We start from the raw sequence: 22,339 nt of genomic DNA on the forward strand, positions 1-22,339 counted from the left end.
TTATACATTTTAGTTATGGAATACTTACTGTTGCATTTGAGCTTTATGGGGCTTTTAAGGATGTTTAGATTGCTATCTGTTGCTAAAATTGCGCTGTAAAATGTGATTTATTCTATCACATCAACTAGTTTATTTTATTGAAATATTAGTACTGTTTTCCAACCCACAGACTTCTTTACTTTCGTTCATAAGTATGGTGGAGTTTATGACTCTTTTTTTCTGAAACAGAAACTTTATAGTGAGTGATAAATGGAATTAGAGGTCTTTAAATGGGACACTCTTATGGCTCCAAACCTGCTCAACTCCTAGAAATAGCATCAGGAATAATATTTCTCTTGATCAAGATACCTGCTCTACCTAAACCAAAGGCTATTTAAACTATTGCTAGGGGTGTAATCTGCTGAATGGCCTGTTTGTGAGGGGGAGTGCACTGGAGAAAATCTGCAGTGTCCGTTGTTACCTTGTTCTGATGGAGAAAATGCACTTTCCCAAAATGTGTATGGGATTTCTAGTGGATCAGTCATCAGCTTCCAGCCTCTGGCTGTGGATTTCTTTCCTAGTTTCAATATGTATTTTTCTTTCCTTACAAAGGAGTAACGAAACTTTTTGTAATAAGCTGAAGATTTTGTCTCTTTGTAAGTATTTTTCTCCAGCCTCTGATGTAAATTCTGGCAGGTACTTCTTTCATCTTCTTCAGTTTTCCAACCCTGTTAAAAGGTGGACTCTAGGACTGTGGACAGTATTCCAGCGTCTTACTAGAAGACTTACTGTCTCTCCTCCACTCTCCCTCCCCTTTTCAAAAATTAAAAAACCCATAATAATCCTTTTTATCACAGCTGCACTGGCAGCTAGCAGGGAGTGGCTTGTTGGCTGACTCTCTTGAGTTACTGCTTTTGCTGCTGGCATGGTTGCTCATTATTATGTAGGGATGGCCTGTATTCCTTTATCCTGGCTATATGTTTTTCCATTTGACCATGTTCCTCTATTTGTTGCTTCCTTGACAAGTCTGTCCTCTCAGTCCAGGTGACAGTTGTCTAAATGATTTTACCAACCTTTTATAAAAAATTGTTGGTGATGATGCAAATACTGATGAAAGAGTAATGTGGGCTGTAGCAAAACTTCATGTGCAGATCTTCTCCAATCTTCTCCACAGATTGGGTTAGTTTTTTTTAGTTCTTTAATCCATGTGATGTATTCGATTGGCATTGAATAAAACTAAGTTTTTAACCAATCTTATGGTAGCAAGTCTCCTTTTAAAATGATGATATATTAATTTTGTCTGGTTGCTTTTTTCAATTAAGCACTTAATCTCAAAGCCCATATAGTATGTTCTCAAATGTTGTAAGAAACAGTTGTGGCTGCTGACGTTAAAACTCATTTTCTCTGCCTTAATTCTGTATCTTTTGAACCCTGCAACAGCTTTTCCAGTATTTTATCTGGGATTTAAGTCAAGATAACTAGTTCTATTCCATACTCCTCTATCCATAAGTTTCTCACAATACTTCTTTCTGCAAGTACAATTATGACACATAACAACTGTTATGACATAGTTACTTCTAATTTGTTCTTATTTTAACAAAACTTCTAATGTAGTATTTGACCTCATAACCAAAATTGGTAGTTCTTACAGTTAAGGCAGTGTCAATGTGACAGATTAAGAATTATCTTCAAGACCTAAACAGTGTTAATTTAGGATTTAATTTAGTCATCTGTTTGGATGTTTGTTAAATAGGAAACCAACGATACTATATTTTAAATGTTTCATCTGAATGCATTAGAAAATATAATTTTGTGTGAAAAAGAAATAAGTCAGATATATGTAAATACAGATAGGAAATAAGCTTTTTGTGAGGGGGGGAAGATAGGGAAATCTTTGGGCAAGCATAATATCAAGCCTAGTTCATTGTTCATTGATCTCAAAGTTTACCTCCCAAGTTCATGGAAGGTGAGGCATGAAGATTATGGCAAGCACTGGTGTTGAAAATGACCAGTTTGAGAGAAGGAACACTAGTCAATATAACAAGTAATTGTGTAGAGGGATCGAGGGGTAAGTTGTGGAGAGGGGACAGAGATAAGGAAAGAGAGGAAAAGCCTGGTCTGCCCTTGTGCTATGGGTGACAGCACGGTGTTAATAGTTGTAACTTTAGATGGAACATTCTGTGTTTAATTAAAAAGTGCCTCCCCAATGGAAAAACTTTCATAATTTGCTTGAAAAATTGTAGCAGTGTGATGTTTACTTTTATAAAATAATCTCTAATACCATATAGTTTAACTAAACCCAAACGTTTGCAAATACTTCATGTATGGTGTGGGTGAGTAATGGGAAGCTGTACAAGGTAATGAAAAAGGGGCAATTATAAATTAAGAAAGCAAGTGAATAAGCAAGATATTAGCATTAATCATTACTAGACATGGGAATAATTTGTCACTAGAAACGATAAAAATTGTTAGAATTTTGGGATGCTTTAAAATAAAAGACTAATATGGTGAAGAATAGTTGTATATACAAGGAGATGGGACTCTGCAATGTAACGGGTCTCTCCTTTATTAATTCCTTTGGCTTCTTTAAACTATTTTTAAATGTGTGCAAATTCAGTTTAATTTTGAAGCTGAATTTTGAAGTGTCTGACTTGGTGGGATTTACAACCCTTGCAGCATAATGGCTGATAAGGAAGGGAAAGGAGTGCCTCCTATGGTTATGCAAATAGTGGTAAACAAAAGAAACATTTAAAGAGAGGACCAAGGAGAAAGGGAGAAAAACAGTGAAAAATAGATGTGAGAAAATGGGATAGGAATTAGCTAGATAGGAGCACACTGAAGAGAAGGCAGGAAGTGAGTGAACTACAGACTGAAAGAAAGAAGTCCTTCATCTAGAAAGTGGTTGTCAGTCATCAGCAAATTATACAGAAAAGACAGTCTGCAGCATGGGAAAGAATTAGATCACCTATCTGTTGTGATTTTTAAATTATTATTATTTTTTTTAATATGGGTTATGCTTAGTTCTAGAAGTTCCTGTTGTGTTTTTTTTAAAACTTTGTTTTAATTTGTCCAATTAATTTGTAATAATTTGTCCAATTAATTGTAGCTTTTGCATCCTTCACGTGGATACTTTCGAGGTGTTGCAAATGGAATATTAAAATACTAGAAAAAAGGTCTTATAAGTAATGAACAGAAGTGCTTTAGTACAGTATTTGATTAAACAATTAGATAAGCACATGGACAAAAAAATATTCTGACTCAGATTTAGGATTGGAGTTTAATTGGGAGTGACTGGGATTTAAGTGAACAAAAGATTTGAACTGTGAATTAAGGGAAATAGATGATAGTGGGTCTAACACATTGTATTATTAAGATACCACCTGTAGATATATTGTATGAGTAGTGTATATATACTCAAAATATGCACTGGAATTCTCTTCATATTCATATTCAAATGTTGGAAGGATGCAAAGTAAGAACTACGGATATACGCTTATCTTTCTGGTTGTTTTTTACATAGTCAAGATATTTTAAATGTTATATGTATATGCAACGTGCAAGCAGTCATCTTTCAGCCTACAAGTTTAACAAGTATTAAGTGTACATAATTTCTGGCTGATAAGTTCTTCATATTTTTCCAAGAATTAATTGCTGTTCTTGTGCCATACAACTAACTAAGAATCTCAGTTACTAAATAATAAAATCATATATATTGTAGTGAAACTTGAACTTGCTGGTTATTATGTTTCAGTGGTGATCCTTAAAGTCATAAGTATATTTGTAGAAGAGCATTTGCACACATTTATTCTCCTGCCTTGCTGTTTGTTCATCTTTTAAAATACAGAACTGATCCAATTAGATGAGGTTTTTTTTTCATTAGTGCATATTGTGTGTATGCTATGAAGCATTTTGTTCACACCAGAAAATATGTATTGAAAATATTTAATCTTTGAGTTACAGTTTTTTAATTTTCAGAATGGAGTAAAGACCAGTACAGAGCTTTAGTTTTCTATCACCATCTTTATGCTGGCTTTAAGTGCAAAGCAGGTCTGTGCCACCTTCCTCCCCAAGGAATATTCCTGGCTGTGGTGTTATGCAGATGTAGTCAGATACCCTTACAGAAAGTTAAATAGCTTGCAGGAAGAAAAAGTAGTATACAGGGTAGTCGCCTCAGTCTGAGAAACATGGAAACTTGGTATGAAAATGCTAACATTAACAGCAATGTTGCAGTACTTGGGTTGGTTTTCACAGTTTAGAGCCGTTGCAAGAGCAGGTTGGAAGGTTATGTCCTACTAACATAGCATTGTTCAGAATTTTGAATGGTTCTGGGAGAGAATATGTGATGCCTGTTTCATAAAATAAAGGCACTGCTTGAAATCCGTTGGTGGAAAATTTAGATCTACATAAGATTTGTGAATGAATTGCTTGTTCCAATGTGCCACTCCTGCACGGTAAGTCCTTGTTTAATTAAAGGTTCCCTGCCTCCTCTACCTACTCTGTCAGACTAAGAAAATCCATTCTCTGCAAAGCAGCAACAGCAGTCAGACCTAGCGGTGGTTAGAAAATTTTTGAATAGTGTTTGTTGTTTTGCATGTAGCAGAGGTCATTATGGTGGATCCATCTCGTACATGAAAGCAAATGCTGACATGCTAAGTACATTCCACATACTTCTGTATCCACCCACTCAATACAGATGCTTCCCTCTTCCCACGCCAGCTTCCAAAACAGTTCATCTGGGAGGAGGGAACAGATGATCTTACGCTGCCACCTAATGGTAAGCGTCAGCTTGCTACTATGAGATAGGAAAAGACTTCGTGGAGGCTTTGATATTTATTTATTTTTAAGTGGCTTCTTCGGAAATGCAGTCAGTTTCATCCTTGAATGTGATGGGCTTGCGGAAACTTTTATCACAGAGATGCATGCAGAAAAATTGTGAAACCTGCGGGAGAGAGATGTGATACATAGTAATATATAGTCCTAGTTTTATGACGTTAAAAAAAATATAGTAACGCTGCTTGTAAGGCTGATGATGAGTTCAGCTACCAGCCTATAATGTCTTAGTAGATTTCTCTTATCAAATTCTGCCACTTCTCAAATGTGGTTGTCATTTTGTTGTCAAATTTCTGATAAACCCAGCGCTACTAGGGAGCAATTGCCAGAATGCATCCTTGTCCTTTTGCTCTTGGAGAGACCTTTGTTAACACCTTCTGATTTGTCATGTTTAGTCTACTCCAGTGTCCCTTATGCTGGTTGTCTTGCATGCATTATTAACACAGTACAGCTGGTACAAAGCCTGCTTCTAGGAGTCTGACTGGTACCAGACAGAAGGGTGAAATGTACAGCAGCTCTATCTGGAGCTTGTTTATGCTGGTTGCTATTCAGAATATGTGTTTATTTAAAGTTGCTCCTTTTGACCTATAAACTCCTGTGGAATTGAGGTTCAATTTACCTTTTGGTGGCTGTATCCTGTTTTGGGACCTTCCTTTAATCTGCAAATATTGTCATGTATGCTGAAAAGCATACTATGAGATTCTGAAACTCTGGGAGCAAAATAATCTTTACAGAAAAATTACAACTTGCTAAACTGTGTTCATAGTCAGGCTCTGTTCATTAGTATCCATTTCATTCTGTTGCTGTTACTCAGTTGTGACTGCCTGGGGGCTATGACTTACCCATGGAGGTTACAACTAATTTTAAACCTCTGGAGAATATAAATGGTCTGTATATGCTCAGGTTCTGTATTAGAATTTGTAAGAGCCAATATGTGCAGTGATCTTGGATTAGATTTCTTGAGTATCAGGCTATACAGAACCTAAAGTTTGGGGTAGCAGAGGGAGGAACTTGTACTGATGGGCACATGTGGCACAAGTGAATTGATTGTACCCTGTGTGTTTTGAATCCAAAGTAGATGTGCATGTCCTTTACGTGGAAGCAAGGACCACTACATCCAATACTACATGACTGTATTAGATTTACTCAAAATACATTTGAGAGAAGTGAAAGTGTATAGTGGCTTGAAACCAAATTTATTTTTATTATAGTTCTCAATATAAACAGTGTGTGAAATCTTAATTACTTTTATATTTAAAATTGTTGCTGGTGGATGAATACGACTACTTTAAAATGTTAAGAGGTCTAGTACCAGATCTGGTTCTGTTTTAAATAAAATAGTCTGCCTGGCAGAAAGTACTACTGTATAAATCCAGTATGTGTACCTTTGCTGAAATTGTAAAGGTAACAAAATACATAGAGTTTGTCAAGGATGGTAAATGTCTCTCTTCTTTTTCTGAGGTTTTCTGGATTCAATTTGTGGTTCCCAGTTTCTTTTACAGTGATTGTTTTTTAATCAATGATTAAATAGAGTTGCTTCCTGAAGTGATTCTTGTATAATGAGCAAATCAACAGGAAAGTGATCAACAACTGCATTGCATGTCAGCATGATCTCAGCTTTTGCTGCTAGTTCATATTCACCCCATAATGTTGAAATAAGTAATCCAGAAATACTTTCTCAAGTCACATATGTGCTTGTTTGTAAGTAAACAGTAAGCAAGTTTTCATGAGAACAATTTCCAAGGACTTATTTATTTAATTCACTAATGGAAGGTAATGAAACAAGCTTGTGTGTATGTGGAGTCAGTCCCTTTTTAGATTCATCTGGCCAGCCATTTCAGAAATACAGTTGCTTTCAGTTTGAACTTTTTAGTGAGCAGCTTGTTGTGAAGACAGCTGTAGCGAGTCATTCCAAGCTCCCCATATCCGTTAGTGGAAAAACTACTGGTAAAATTTATGATAAAAATAAGGATACTACACCACAGAGTGTAACATATTGTTAACATACCGCACACATTCACATTCATGTTTCTACTCTGTTGTGACTATGTCTAAAATATGTCTGCACAGATAAAAGCACCCATAAACACATTGCTAATTTATGGTTCTGCACAAATACATCTGCTGGAAAAAAGCTCCTAATAACTTCTCAATGTAGTCAAACATCAAACTGGAAAAACCCCCCTTCATTTATGTCCTACTAGGCAAAACTCATTTGCAGGAATTTATTTCATCCTTATCTAAATTATTGGTCTTTCCCTCTCTCTCTCTAAGATGGGTTTTTTTCCCTAGGAATTGTATAGCTCATGCATATGTCTTACAATCTTGCAATAATAAGTAGCATCTGATAATGGTGTATTTCTTCAGTGTGTGTGATTTTTGTGTTATATCTGTTTCTTCTGGCTTCTGAGAAAATATATCAAAGTTCTGAAAAACACGAACAAAATTCTGCTCCTGTATTATGTGCATGCACTTACGTAGTGCTTACACTGAAGGTCTAAGTGTCTTCTGAAGTAACTGAAATTTTTTTTTAGAATTAAAAAATGTAGTTGACCACAAAGATGCCACCATGCATGGATTTTAATATAAAAAGCTTTTTTGGACAGCCATGCTATGTATCACATGTGAAGTACTATCCTGCAAATTCATGTGCCTACTGGGCACTTTTGACTACTTTGAAAAATAAGGTATCTTAAAATGTCTTTAAAGGAAGGATAAATTGAAACCTTACATCCATCAGCTTTTTCTGCTCACTAACTGGCATTCATGAAATTCAAGGTCACTGATAATCCTGAATCTCACTACTTATGTTTATAAATTTTTATATAAACATTATCACTTTTTCACTGAACACAGAGAAATGTTGGGACCTTCATTTTTAGTTGCTACATTTGTTTCTCACACTATTTTCCCTGTCTCTCTACTTTTCATATCTGTCATCGCTTTTCCTTGCATTTCATTTGATTTTTTTTCTTGTTTTTAAAAAGTATTGTTTCATGCCCCTGCTGTAATCAAGTGCTACTGATGAAATACTTCTGTATCTTGTCGTTATGTATGTAGATCCTTTGTACCTGTTTGTGCTAATAGCCATTTGGATATGAATAGAAACTTACAGAAAACATCTCTTGTTTCTGTATAACTGTACTTTTTACTGTGCGTGCCTTTAGATTTTCTTCACTTAATCTGCTGTTTGCTTTTTGTAATAAAAACAGCTTTAGCTATCTTGAAACATGTTTAGATTACAGGAGAAAAAACCTAACGAATCATTGCTTTTGTGTTCATTCAAATAGCTTTTCATATGTATTAAATGCAATTCCAATAGCTGACTCTAGATTGCTACTGCCTCCCAAGTTTGATCTCACATGCAAAGTACGGTGGGTTTGCATTTGCATACAGTGTACTTTGTATAGCAGAGTTCACCTAGCTTGTGAGCATCAGAGAGGAATTTGATTGACTTTTTGAGTTTGACATTGTGATTCAAAAATGACATAGTAAAATTTTAGAATAGAATATTTCAGTTGGAAGGGACCTACAGTGATAATCAAGTCCAACTGCCTGACCAGTTCTGGGCTGACCAAAAGTAAACTTGTTTGCCACAACTAGTTTCTGAAAATGGGATGCAGCTGGTGGTAAAGAATAGAGTGGTGAGTGCAACTGGTGATGTACCGGGAGTGCATGGTAGAATGAATATGGCAAAGTGTTAAGCGTGTGTCTGGATTGAGGGATGAAGATGATCGTGTTTTCATCGAAAAGTGCTTTAAAATTTTATTTCACTGGCTTAAAATAAATGGCATAAATTTTCTGTATGAGTATCTTAGAAGCTACTTGTAGTTTCAAAAATACTGTTCTAGAGAATCTGCTTTTGCAAGGAATTAGTGTGCATGCTATCTTTATACGTTGTAAGACTGAACAAAAACACACATGCCGTTTCTCACTCAAGACATGCACATATTTCTTTTATGTTTTGTGTACTGTGGACAGATCAGTGTATTCTGTTTTGCAAGAAGATGATTTTAACTCAGAATTTCTTTCAGTGTTTTTATATAATGGAGGTATTTTCCATGTATCTTCCTTTATGTTTCTGTGGGACTTCTGCGGCACATGGACCAGTAGACAATGATGGTGTGAGATAGCTTACAAGCTGTTAACCTGGTGATGTCCTGTTCTTTTAAATAGATACTGGTTCATGGTTTATAGACAATATCCTCTCTTGTTTTCTTGGCTTGGTATACTTATTTTCTTGTTTAAAAGGTAGAGTTGACTTTGAGTACATTCAGCATTAGTGGTCCTGCATTTGAATATTAGTAGTATCATGGTGAGTCTGTCTAGTCTCATTTTCTGAAGGCAGCAGTTCTCTTTCTTTAGAAGCATTTTGTACAGGCAACATTTCAGTTATTTGTAATGGTGAAATGAAAATGGTAAAGTTAGTTTTACGTAGATTTAAATCTTTTCTTTCCCAGTCATGCTACATGTCTGTAATAGCAGATTTAATTTCATGGTGAGATACAAGTTTATATCTTGTTGGAACATGATTTTTTTTTTTTTAATGTGACACTTAATTGTAAGCAGTTCACAAAATTATGTTTCACTGGAGAAATGAATATTCCTTTTCAGAGGCAGATTTCCTCAAAAAGATTTAGAGGCACTGTTTCCTGGGATGAGTGCTGATTTCACTAGTGAAAACTTTTCTGCTGCTTGGTACCTGATTGAGAATCATTCAACAACAAGGTTTGTGGCTATCATATAAATAATTGTTTTAAATGCAAGTCATTTGATGTTATTTCATTATGCAATAGATGTGTCATTGGTGGTTATTTACAGTAATAGACCTGTAGTCTCTGCTGCCTGTGGTGTTTCTGCTTGGCTAGAAACTTGAATCAACCAGTTTGCTCAATGTGGTTATGAGGAAAACTTAATTTTTAACCAGACCTAATTTATGGCCTCTTCCCCCCCGCGACCTCTTCCCCTCCCTGCCCCACGTCAGATGGAAGTTGTCTTCAGGCTAAAGCCCTTTGTGAATCAGTAAGTTAGGCAGCATGGCCTTGAGTGGAAACTCCAAGTGTTAAATCATGACTAGTGGCTCAGGATAAGCTCGCTGAACAGATGACAAAGACTAAAACTGTTAGTAGTATCAGTTAGCTTTTAGTTAATTCTTGTGGAAAATGCTGTAGTAAAAGAAGCTGGACAAGTGAGTGAGGTCTTTGAGGTAAATCTCTTAAAATCTTGACCATTAACGTCTTCATTTTTAACTCTAGTTCATAATATGTACTTACATGAATGCATTACATAAATATATTTTTGCATGTGTAACTGAGTTCTGAAACTTTTATCTGCTGGTGTTTGGATAATACTGGAAGACATTTTTAGGAGATGATGAGCATTTTTTGTTGTTTTCAGCTGAGTGTTCTGATTAGTATTTTGAAGGGAAAGGCCACTTTGCAAACTTATTCAATATGTTTTGGTTATCTAATGGTAGAAGCAGGTGTGGGTTGGTTTTTAGGAACTCCAAAAGTCTACTTGGGAAATACTTTAATTTTTTCTCAAAGTGATGGTAGGATGAAGAGCCAAAACAACAGCAAGAGAACATTATTACCTAATACACATGTAGTGACAGCATCTTTTGAAATCAAGTAGCTAAAAGACAAGTGATTCAAAATTAATTCTATCTATCACAATCTGATAACATCAGGGATCATCAGGTTTTTAAAAAAGCTGAGGGGATAATAAGGTGAGAAGGAACAAACAGCTCTTGATGTAGCTGTTTTTAAGAAATTTCCTTTACGTTTGGCCCTTGGACTGTTGCCATTGTGTTGCTCATTCATGCAGGCACCAGTGACATTGCCAAGAGGGTTGTAGAACAGATCAGGAGTGATTGCAAAGTCCTGGGGACAAAAGTGAAGAATGTGGAAGTCCAGGTATTCTTTCTGATTTACAGGTAAAGGGGAAGGCTTCAGGTAGTAGTGGACACATCCTATAGGTTCATAGATGGCTGTACCACTGGTTTCAAAGACAGCATTTTTTACTACTGTAGCCATGGATTCATTATTAAAGAACAAGGACTGCTAGTGAGAAATAGAATTAATTTGAAAAAGTGGGACCAGAGCATCTTTGCCAGCATCTTTGTACTTTGGTAACAAGGACTTTAAATCAGGAAAATCAGGGGATGGTGATGATAGCTTGCAGTTAAATGAAGGAACAGAGGGCTACATGTATGGTTCAGTGATAGTGTTGAGAATGCTGTTGGGAATTACACCACCAGTTGGAAGGGTCTAACCTTGAGTGCCTTTACACACTCACATGCAGCCTGGGAAACAAGAGGAGCCAGAGCTCCACATGTGGGATTAGACAAGCATATCACTGGAATAAAGTGGGGTAGCTCATGTGCCTGGTGTTCTGTGATGGTATTGAAGAGACTTTCTGAGAAAGATACCCAGAAAAGAGAGAGGAATTTGACCTTTGTATGAAGGAACAGCTTGAATAAATATATGGTCCCTCTTATGGAGCAGGTAGCAGCATGGTTGAAAACTTGTCCAAGAGGCTGGAAAGTGTGACATCACAGTGGGATGAGGAAGTGAGCAAAATCTTCCTTAAGCAACTTGAGGAAGTCTCCAGAGAGCAGACCCTGGTTCCTGTACAAGACTTTAACCTCCCTGATATTTATAGGAAGGACAGCAATCTAGGAGGCTGTGGAGAGTTCTGGGAATGCCTTCTAATGTAGCTGCTAGGTGGACAATCAGGGGAGCTGCTTTCCTAAATCCGATTCTTGCAGGCAAGGCAGGGGATGTGATAACCAGTGGCAGCCTTGGCTCTAGCAGTTGTGAAATACTTGAGTGCAAGGCTCTAAGGGGTGTGAAGAAGGCAAGAACAGAGTACACACCTGGGGTTGGGCAACAGTAGTACAGAAGACAGTCTGGTGTTTGCAACATGCCATAAATACCAGTTGACTGTCTAGTACAAATCATTTTCTGGGGTGTTTCAGCAAGATTGTGTTATGTAAGATACAGGATCGTTATTCTGCCATGTTATTAAAGCTGCAGTTGAAGTGCTCTGCCCAGTTTTGGCCACTGCTTTAAGAAAGATAGGACAGTTGAGCCACAAAAATAGGAGTATATCTGTGGGTATACAGCTTGAATGAATTAGGTGCTTTTGGAAAAGAAATGAAGTTAATATAGAATGCATGTTCTGAAATATATAGTGGGCAGTTCAAGGATAGCCATCAATTGCTCTTGGTTTACCAAGAATAGGACAAGCTGTCTCAGTTTGTGACAAGGGATACTGAGGTTAGACGCAGATTAAACAATATGGGATTGCTTAAGCCCTGGGATGGTGTAATTTGGAAAGCTGCAGAATCACCATCAGTGGAGAGTGCTGAGATTTGATTTGACAGCTGTCCGTCACAGATGGCTTAGGCACATTTAAGGATGCTGTGGATCCAGAAAATTAATGAAATGACCTATTAGAACTGATTATATGACTATTGGAATTACCATGGAATATGAACAACAGCATAATGTAATGTTTATATCTCTATTATGACAAGGTGTCAGTAAAACCACTGATTTTTCTGGTCATCAGTACTATGAATAACTTAAATAATCATACCAGCTGGTATGGCCCCTTTTTAACTTGTACTATGCCAATGGCTCAGTAGCTGAGAGTCCATTCATACATAAATTTGAAGCTTCCTATTAAGAAAAAACATTTTTAACATTTTATCTAGTAGCAGCTTATGTACTTCGTCTTTCTTGGAAAAAAAAGCTTCCATTGATTTGTGTCTTTGCATGTCAACAGTTTCAGGTTGTGGTCCCCTCAGTCCAATGGATTGAAAAGTATTAATTTTTAGTTTTAAATGAAAGCTGGTTTTTTGCATATTAATTCAGTTTATATTGGTTTATAAAGTCTAGATCTTAGCGTTGAAGGTACAAAAGCTGTGTAAAACTCAGCAGGAAGAATGGCTCAAAGGGTAGGGTGAATCCTGTCGTGTTTTGAATCTAATTATAAATAGCTTTTTTAATAAAGAAGGAAAACTTGTTTGGTTTTGGTTTTGTTTTTTTTTCCTTCCCACTTCAAAATGTGTAGTCTTAGAAATCTCTGGAATTGTATAATTATCTGCCCGATATAATTTGTGCTGTTTTTCCGGAAACACACAGCAATGGCTTAATTCTTGTCCTCTACATAACCTCAGGTATTGGGAGTGCTAAATTTGTGGTGCACTGATGTTTTGGTTAGCTTATGTCTGTTTTTTTCCTTGAAGGAAATTAATTTTAAGCAATCAAAATAACATTTTTTTTTTTTTTTTTTTTTTACTCCTGGCAATATCCTGACAAATATAAATAAACTGTTTAGACATACTATTAGATCATCAGATAACATGAAACAGTGCTTAAAAAAAGAACTCTACAGATTTCTATTAGTTTGAAAATGCTGCTGGTAAGTACTTCTTGTATGCCCAAGTAGATCAAGCCAGCTATTGAGTAATGTGATTTCTGTCCAGCAGATGGAAACAGGAAATAAGTAAAATGTTGTGACATTGTCAGTATGAAAAGGAAAATGCCTGTAAGTGCACCAGTGTGTTTTGTCTCCCAGCAGGTGGTGAGAGCCTTCTCACTGCCTGGGCTAAAGTTTGGTTTGTTCTCTTCATATATCTTTTTCTACCACTGTTTAAAATGGGCAAAGACTATTGGTGAAATTGCCTTATGTCTTAATTTCCTGACTTCTTTGTTTCCCTCTCCTCACTGAGATACAGTGTAGGTTTTTTGTTTGATTCTTTTGTATTAGGGAGATGGGTCTGGCCTGCAGGTAGGAGAAAAGACTTTAAGGATGAGAGTCATGTTATATTTGTATTTCTGACCTTGTTCGTGATAGTGCCTTTAGAATGAGTCCAATGGCTTAACTACTGAGATGGTATTCATCATCATCAACAGAAAAATGATATGCAAGTAATGAAGAATCAGTCATGACATAAGACTTCTAAAATAACTGCAGCTGCTTACAAAAAATAAAAATGTGAAATCAAGTGTAAACTGGCAATAATCTAGAAATATTAGGAAACTAAGACAAAAAGAAATCCACCATACAAACAAAAATGATGAGTTGTCAATTAATATGCCCCTATGAAGTGTCTTTCAAAAACAATTCTGTAGACTATGTATAAAAGACATACTTTCATAAAGCAGAAATCTGTTCAGCTTTATTTTTGCACTAATACTCTGTTAAATTCTGAACTGTATGTCCAAACCAACATAAAAATATTGAAGGATTTCAGAAACTGAAAGTGAAAAAGGGTTGTGAACTAAGCTCCAGAGTTAAACAAATACCATTATTACAGCCTTCTAACATCCCGGTAGTTAATCTGGTGTACTAAGTGTAGTGAATTGTACTATCATCTATTTAATGTAGTACAAACAGTTAATGAAGACTAATATTTCATGTTTAGAGGAAATGTCTTGACTAATTTGTATTATAAAGAAGTCTGTTCCACCATAAGTGATAGGAGCCCTCTTTGGACTAAGAGTAAATTGACATTATTGAGAAGCACACTCGTTAGCAATTACTCAGTCCTCAATAGTTGTTGCAAAAGTAGCTGGCTTTATTTTCCAAGTAGTTTCTTCTGTTTATTCATTAACTGACCTTTATTCATTGTTTGAATGTCATGGGGGTTTTCTTGTTTGTTTTCAGTTTTGATCAGCTCAAAATGGCTGTCGTGAATTTGAAGAAACAAGCCAATAAGAAAAATGAAGGGAGTTTAGCTTATGTGAAAGGAGGTCTCAGCACATTTTTTGAAGCACAAGATGCTCTGTCAGGTAAAGATGCTTTGCACTTATTAAATACATTCTAAAAGAAAAGACAATATCTGCATGTATGGTTTAATTCAATATTAAAAAGATTGGTTTTCTTCACAGTCTCTTCTAAAAGTGTATAATGAGCACAAAATCTGTATTGTGTTGGTCACAAGTTGGGACTGGCTAGCTGATTGTTGTGATATATTTGCAAAAGATGACACCAAATATATCTTAAAGGAATTGGAGGCATTTGATGAAACTGCTTAGACCACAAATCCAGAAAAGAGAGGAAATGTTAAACTGAAGATAACGTTAAGATGACTTACAAACTGTAGCAACATAGAAACTTGTTTTTATAATGCCTTATCCCATAATCAGACTGTAATATTTATATGAATATTCGGTACACTCTGACCTGGGAAATCAGATGGCCTTTATGTTCTGCTTGCCATAGGGAAAGTGCAACGCGCTAGTGGGTTTAGCTCAGTTGTCAGGTGACGTTTTTATATATATCTTTATATTTATTTTATATATATATACACACATACACACACACTCTTAAAGCATAAAATGTTTCTCAGGTAAAAGCTCATTGTGGACTGCCACCATCCTGTGTAGTTGGGGACTCTGCTGGATAAGAAAGTGACAGTGCTGGGCCATCCCCAATAGGTTTGACATTTACCATTATACTGTTCTTCATAGTTACTGTATATTGCAGGATTATCACTCCTGATCATTCATCCTGTGTTATGGGTACTATGAAGTAAGAAAACTTGTATCTACTCATAGCCTCAGCTAAGCTAACAATTTTGCTGGCTTTAGGAACACTGCTTTGGGGAAGTACCAATCTTCTTTTGACCCTCTTGCAGGCCACTCACTGTCTGATAGCCACTTCCATGTGTCAGGGAAAAGGGAAGGTAGTGCTGTCTTAGCTGGTGGTCCGCCTGTATTACTGCCCCAGGCAGATTAACCTGTGATCTGCCCTTCAGATGACAGCATTTTCAAAACTGGTTGATAGCTTTTGGCCACCTGCCTAATTTTGAAATTTTTAAGAGAACTTTTTCCACAGGTGCAAACATATGTGCTTTGGTAAGGAAGACCTCTTCTTGAGACATCTGAAGATTTTTCCTGTGAAGAATCTTAACTCCTAAAAATCTTTATTACTCCACCCAGAACTGACCTATTACTGCTCAGTTTTGGAAAACTTTGGCCTAAATGTAGATAGGTTCAGTAACAGAAGGGAAGTATTAACAGGTTCAGTGGAAATACTAAAGAATGTGGTGGTTGCTGTAGGAAAAGACATGAAGAAGAATCAGTATTTGACATTCTTTAACTTTTTTTAAGCTGAATTTTTATTAAATGCTAGGAAAAATAATAAACTATTTCTTTGTAAGTCTTAAATATTTTGAAAATGTTGAAATCCTAATTTTTCTTAAGTAGTTTAAAATGCTAAATAATCCTGAACAAATATTGAAATGTGGCTTTTTCACAGCCAAATCAGCTTTGTGTATAGAGTATAATACTATAAAAGATTCGGAGTTCTGTTTCCAAACAGTTACTGCTGTGGATAAAAAGTAGTACTGGTGGATATATGTGTTATCTCATAAGATTATTTTTTGGACCAGCAAAGACTTAGTAGGATTTACAGAAAGCTAATGCAAACCATAAATGTTGTGAAGTTTTAGAAGGACTGACCACAACTGAGTAGTTTTTTCTCCTGTCCCATCTATTAAAGTGTAGGCTTCTTGCCTTTGGAGAGTGATTTCCTGATAAATGAAGAGGTTGGAGAGGTAGTAGAAATGTAAAAAATATTAATAAAGTAATGATAGGGAAAGCAAACTAATTTATTTCACGAACTATTCTCTTCTCAATTTTAAAAAAATATAATAGCTGTAATATTCTTTTGCACCTCTTATCTGTACCAGTGTGTTACTTTACCTGAAATTAGAGTTTATCAGTGCAGTCCTTTAGATAAATTATGAACTCAAAATTTGGGGACGACTCATGTGGTTCTTGGTGCCACTTTTCATCTGTAACCAAAATGGCTTGGTTTTGTCTTCCTCACAGTGATCCCCCTTAAGTGCTCAAAAGGAAGCAGAGTTGTACCTTGTGGTGTTATAAACAGTGAACTAAAGTAGTACTAAGAATGAATGGCCTCAGTGCTGTTGTAGAAGAAAATTAGACTTGAAATCTTAATCTCTTACAAATGCAAAGCTCTAACACTAGAGTTCAAAGGATTTATCAATACAATATTTACTTTTTAGTTCTGAAACCATTCTTAATGAGGATGCAGTGCAGGTCACAGCTGTCTTCTGTAGCATTTTAATACACATTTCTCTGTTGAAATTTCCCATTAAATGCACATGCAGAAGTGGTTTTGATTCTTTTCAGTCAAAAAAAACCTTATTGCATATGAATTTCAGGTTTGTAATGCAGAACTGGTTATTTGCCCTTTCTTCCGCCTTATGTAGAATATTTTTGAGGGAGTGTAGCTGGAAAAATTGCCTAACTTTTGAAAGACCTGAACCTGCAATAGGTACAATCAACAGCTAAGTTGGATATGGAGAGGCTTCCAGTAGTAGTAAGAAAGAGGGTATCTTTGCCATCATCCAGCCTGCTTGCCAGATGTCAAAGCTCTTCTCCAGAACATTTGATCACTACAGTTTTCTCTGAGGAAAGATTACAAGAATTAAGTGTAAGCATTATTAGCACTGTTCTAGAGAAACAACTGAGATGCAAAATTAAAAACAAACAAACCCACCAAAGAACAAAACCAAACAAAAAAACCCCAAACACACACCCCATTAATTCTTAGGCATGCAATTATGAAATTCAAGTTCTTTAACAGAAGAACATTACATTAGAAATCTTATTATACTCTGGCTATACAGTGTTTGTACAAGGTGATATAATGGCACTTTTCTGCCCTTACACATGTAAGGGTGAATTTGTGTGTCTTATTTTCTCCTTTAGAAAGGTGCAACTAAAATTTGTATGCATTTAAACAAAGCCACATGAAGAATAGTTTATATTTAAAAGCTGAAAGATTGTTTCAGCACAAACTCTTAGGGACATAGCCTTGGTTCTGCAAACTTTCATTATTTGGTCTTGAGCATACAAATGTCACCAATGGAAAATGAGTCAAAGGAAGATCATTATTGAATACATCTAATCTGTCTTCCAATACGACTAAAATTTCCTGAGGTGCTTCATTTTGGTTTGGATTTTTGTTTTTACTCCCTTTGTGAAGATTTCTAAAATCAAATGCATTTGCTGAAGATACATTTTTGTTGATGGGCGAAAACTTAAGCTCTCAGTTTTCCCCTTCAGATATCCTAGAACACGTTTCCCAACCCCAATGGTTATGCTTTATAAACTGCAGGTCCATTCTGTTGTTGGTAGTGTAGAGCAGAGTTAGTTCTCTTGGGTCTCCCTAAATTGATATAGGATGTTACTTTTTGTAGGAGGCTCGCTTTAAGAGGTATAACGCTTGCTTTACCAAGTGCTTCATACTCATCTATTTGCACATCTGTTTATACCAGCTTTTTAAACTCATACATGTTTAACAGTGTTTGTGTCAAATATATTAACTTGATCTGGGAAACCCATAATTCCTGATTATGGTGCAGCTTTTCTCATTAGTTGGGACCAGTAAGATAAGTCTGATCTTAAGTGTGCTATCAGACTATCATACATTTAAATGAGTATTAATATTTTTCACAGGTAAGCAATGAAAACCGAAAAAAGCTATCCTGAGATGTTTATTGTATTTTGTGATTTAGAAACTATTTACTAAGAAAATAAGAGATCAAATAAGCCAGAACCCTTGATTGTTTGGTTTAATTTATTGGAAAATAGAATTGTCTTATCAGATCCTCGTGTCTCTCTGCCCGTTAGCTTGGCTGACAGTTTGACAGTGACTTTGCTGCAGAGATGTTCAACAGGAAGTTTGTTTCATCAGCTGAAGGGAGCTGTAAACTGAGCTGAGGGGAACTGGGCTCACCTCGACTTGACCCACTTGTCAACAACAGGGAGTTCAGCTGATGTATTTCCCATAATTCTAATTGCAAACTAGAAAGGAGCATTTCTAAAAAGGCTGCTGTTTATATGCTTGTAGACAAGTCATGTTTTATTGTCATGAGCAAGTCATGTCCTGCACAGAATTCTCTGGAAAGTTAGTACATTAATTTACTTTGAATATACTTTTCCAGAAGTGCTCTTTACAAAGAGCCTTAGGCTGCAGAGTTTCTTTTTATTTAAGTGAAAGAAAAAAAATAGGAAAATGACCAATTCAGTTGCTCAATCATACAAAAATATGCAAGCATGACATCTATACTGGCAAGTAAAGAAGATGCTGTGTTGTCCTTGAAATACACGTTGAACAAAATTGAGATTTAGATTTGACGCTCTATTTGGCCATGGCAACAATTCTTCTTGTGCAGTACAACTGCAAACACATTTTACATGATTTTCAGTAAAAAATCTATACAAAAGAAGCGCTGCTGGCTATTACAGCAGTATTCCTTGTTTTCCCTTTCTACTCCTGTTCAAATGTGTGGCCTGTGGGAATGCCAGTATGATGGGGAACTTGGACTGTAGGTGGCCTTTTGTGTAATACCTTACTTAATACATAAGCTAGGATAACGTCTACCTGGCTGAAATGATCCTATATCTGGTCAATGCCTGGTTTTTGGGGTGGTTGGTTTCTTTTTCCTTCCTATAGAATATTTTTACATTTCATCCCCTAGAGCCCATTCTAGGATCAGCACGTCAGTGATCCAGGATCTGATTCAGTATGAATAAGCAGATTCTGTTGCCATTATGTCTGTTAAATTAATTTTCTCTGAAACTAAAACAAAAGAAACCACTGGATCTATATTAAACTCTGAGTCAGACTGGGAATTTGAGAAAATTGAAAAAAACTGATGCGTCTCTGTCATATGTGTCCCTTTGTTTCTGGTTTTTGAGGCGTTATGTTTGAATTTAAAGAGAGTATATACAGCCAATTTTTCATTAGTGATTCTGTTTGCACGCTAGACTGACTTATTTTAAAGTGGTTTTACATAGCTAGCTCTTATCTCAGTTCACTCTTTTGTCTTTTTGTCTATTTGTCCAATGAAATGCTAGTCTGTGACTCTCTTTGCTGGGTAGTACAGCATCAGACTGTTACACCAGGTTTTGCTGTTGTCACATTCCTGTTTTGTAACATATCTGATTCACATTTTTGCTTTACTCTGGACTCATACATTTTTCCCAAATAGTATGAATTTTTATTAAACATATGGATTTGGGTAGATCAAATTCAAACATATGATTACTACCTAAGTGTTATGCAGCTGACTTGAAATGACTAGAATAGCTCTGAGTGCTCTGTGTGGTGTGTCTATTAATGTTATCTTCCTCATCCTGCTTCAAGTGATAGAATATAGTGTTTGCAGGGTAAAACAGCCTGCTATTATAGCTAGTAATTTTGAATATGGTAATTCATAGAGGTTAAGAAAGAACAGGGCCATGGAAACAAGCTGACAAGGATAAACTGAGATGCTGCATGTGTTGGACATGTATCTAACAGCATATCAGTCACTTCAGAGTAACAGTTTACATGCATGTATGTGCCTCACAGTAGATGCAAGTTAGATTATTTCAGTTTAAGAATTAAGATCGTGCCTCCAAGTAGTCATGAAGCAATAGCTGATGTGTTCTAAGCTCACTGTCTAGCTTTCAAAGTGGGTGCTCATGTCTGAAAGCTTGAATTATCTTTGTGCTACACTTACAAACAAAAGCTGAATGAGAAGCAATTGCACTATTATTGCTACATATTTTGTCTTTACATTTATGGGCCTTCTCATGTATGTAAAATGAAAAAAATAGGCATGCTGATTTAAATTTGCTTGTTGAAAACTTGTGTTCTGATCTTGCAGTGCTAGATAATAAGGGGGTCATTGCAATGAGCAATGTATGCTGAGAGATGACCTGACAAAGGAGCGCCAGTTAAGTATCTAAGTGGTGGTAGGTAGTTGAGTCTCAGGTGGATGCTGCTTCTTCATGCAATGCCTACAATGAAGTTCTGTAGCAGACCAATTATTATCTTAATTCAACTCTAAAAATGCAAACGTTACGTGATTGTGACTGATAAAAGACTCAAACTTTCCTTTCATGCAGGTTTTAGCATAGTATTGTCTCAGGGGGTGTTTTTTGTCTCAAGCAAGAGATGGTCTAATCTGAAAAAGTGTGAAACAGCAGTTGTCCAGTCCCTAGTGAAAATCCTGTGCCCAAGCCTGTACCTAGTTTTATGCTGACTGCTCATAGAGCTTTTAAATTAGAAATTGTTTGAGATAGGTAAGTGAATTACTAGCAGAATTTCTCCAAAGGTATGCAGTCATGGCAGCTTTTAGCTACTGTGTGGCTGTCATGTTTTATGAATTTGTGTTTTTCAGGTATGTTAATTTTTTTGTTTACACTTGAAAAATAGTACAGCATCAAAAAGAAAGAAGATTAATTTTACAATTGCAGATTTCAAATAGCAAACACTGCAGTTGATTACAAGTGTCCAAAATATTACCTACGATTAAATTTGAGCCAGACTTGACCTACAAGCCATAAAATCAGCTTAATTTCATGTTACATCATTCCATTTTGTTTTCCATACCACTTATAAAGTACATGCAACATTTAAAAGCTGCTTTTATTTCTACCATTAGCTTTCATAGTTCTAGAAGGTTAGCACAGTGTTGGTAAAAAAAGACTAGCATTTCCCATACTCTAAAATTCTGCAGTAACTTGGCAAAGGCCTGGGTCCAGTCCCAGAATTTTTAGCGGATCCATAAGCAGAATATTAATCTGTGTTTTCCTGTCTATTTCTGAGATACTTGCCTAGAAATATCACACTTGCTATGTGTTGTTAGACTACAACTTTTGGTCTCTTATTTCCATAAAATTTCCTCTCCTTGCACTGTGCTTTGATTTTTTTTTTTTTTTTGGTAACATTTTAAGTCTGTTAATTTTCTTTGATTTTTGCCGTTGTGTTGGTTAAACAAACTTGAAACAGTAAATGCTAGAGAAACAAAACACAAAAAGGCAATTAAAGGAAATACTACATTTACTTCAATATTTTGTAATTTTTGCAATGTTTACCAAAATAAAGCCAAGTTTGCCATGCGATTTATAAAAATATCGAGAGGAAAAGAAACCAAACCAAAACAAACTTAGCAGTATTGACTAATGGCCATAGTACACAAACTTCAGGATTTTTAAGTTTTCATACTGTAATGTATTACTAGCTCTGTTCATAACATGCTGTCTTTATTGTTTTGCTCATTATATAGAGCTACGCACTCCTATTGAATCTATTCAGAAGAGGTTTTTTTTACCCTACATAGGGGTGCTGTCCTCTACAATAGCCACCTTATGTTATGTTCAAATTACAAAAAATCATTAATCTTTCAATAAAGGAAACCAAATGCATTTTTATTCATGCATTGGCGTGAATCCTGGCAGCATGTTAACATGTGTCCTTCATCCCTACATTAATGTGTTTTGGTGCCAAGTTCTTTATAGTTACCACATTAGATCTTCAGAAATACTTTGAGTCAGTCTTTTCTTTTTTGTATGTTTTTTTCCCCCTCTTATTTTCTGCATCTGACTAAAAGGGTTTGATTCATTTCAGGTGCTTTTTTTTAAAAACCATATTTCAAGATCTTCAGATATACCAAATGCATTTCTAGCTATGTAGATGGTAGAAAACGGTA

General features: G+C 35.9%; 1 protein-coding gene across 2 annotated transcripts in view; it reads left to right on the forward strand.

Annotated features, from left to right (window-relative positions):
• EXOC2 (exocyst complex component 2) overlaps window positions 1-22,339 on the forward strand; it is a 132,464-nt gene that overhangs the window by 20,874 nt on the left and 89,251 nt on the right. For both annotated transcript variants that reach the window (XM_074827126.1, XM_074827136.1), the window contains 2 exons: window positions 9,424-9,537; window positions 14,488-14,612. In XM_074827126.1, the coding sequence (XP_074683227.1) occupies window positions 9,424-9,537; window positions 14,488-14,612 (239 nt within the window). The remainder of the gene's footprint in view (window positions 1-9,423; window positions 9,538-14,487; window positions 14,613-22,339) is intronic.

This window comes from Strix aluco, chromosome 1 (assembly GCF_031877795.1).
Source record: "Strix aluco isolate bStrAlu1 chromosome 1, bStrAlu1.hap1, whole genome shotgun sequence".
NCBI lineage: Eukaryota > Metazoa > Chordata > Aves > Strigiformes > Strigidae > Strix > Strix aluco.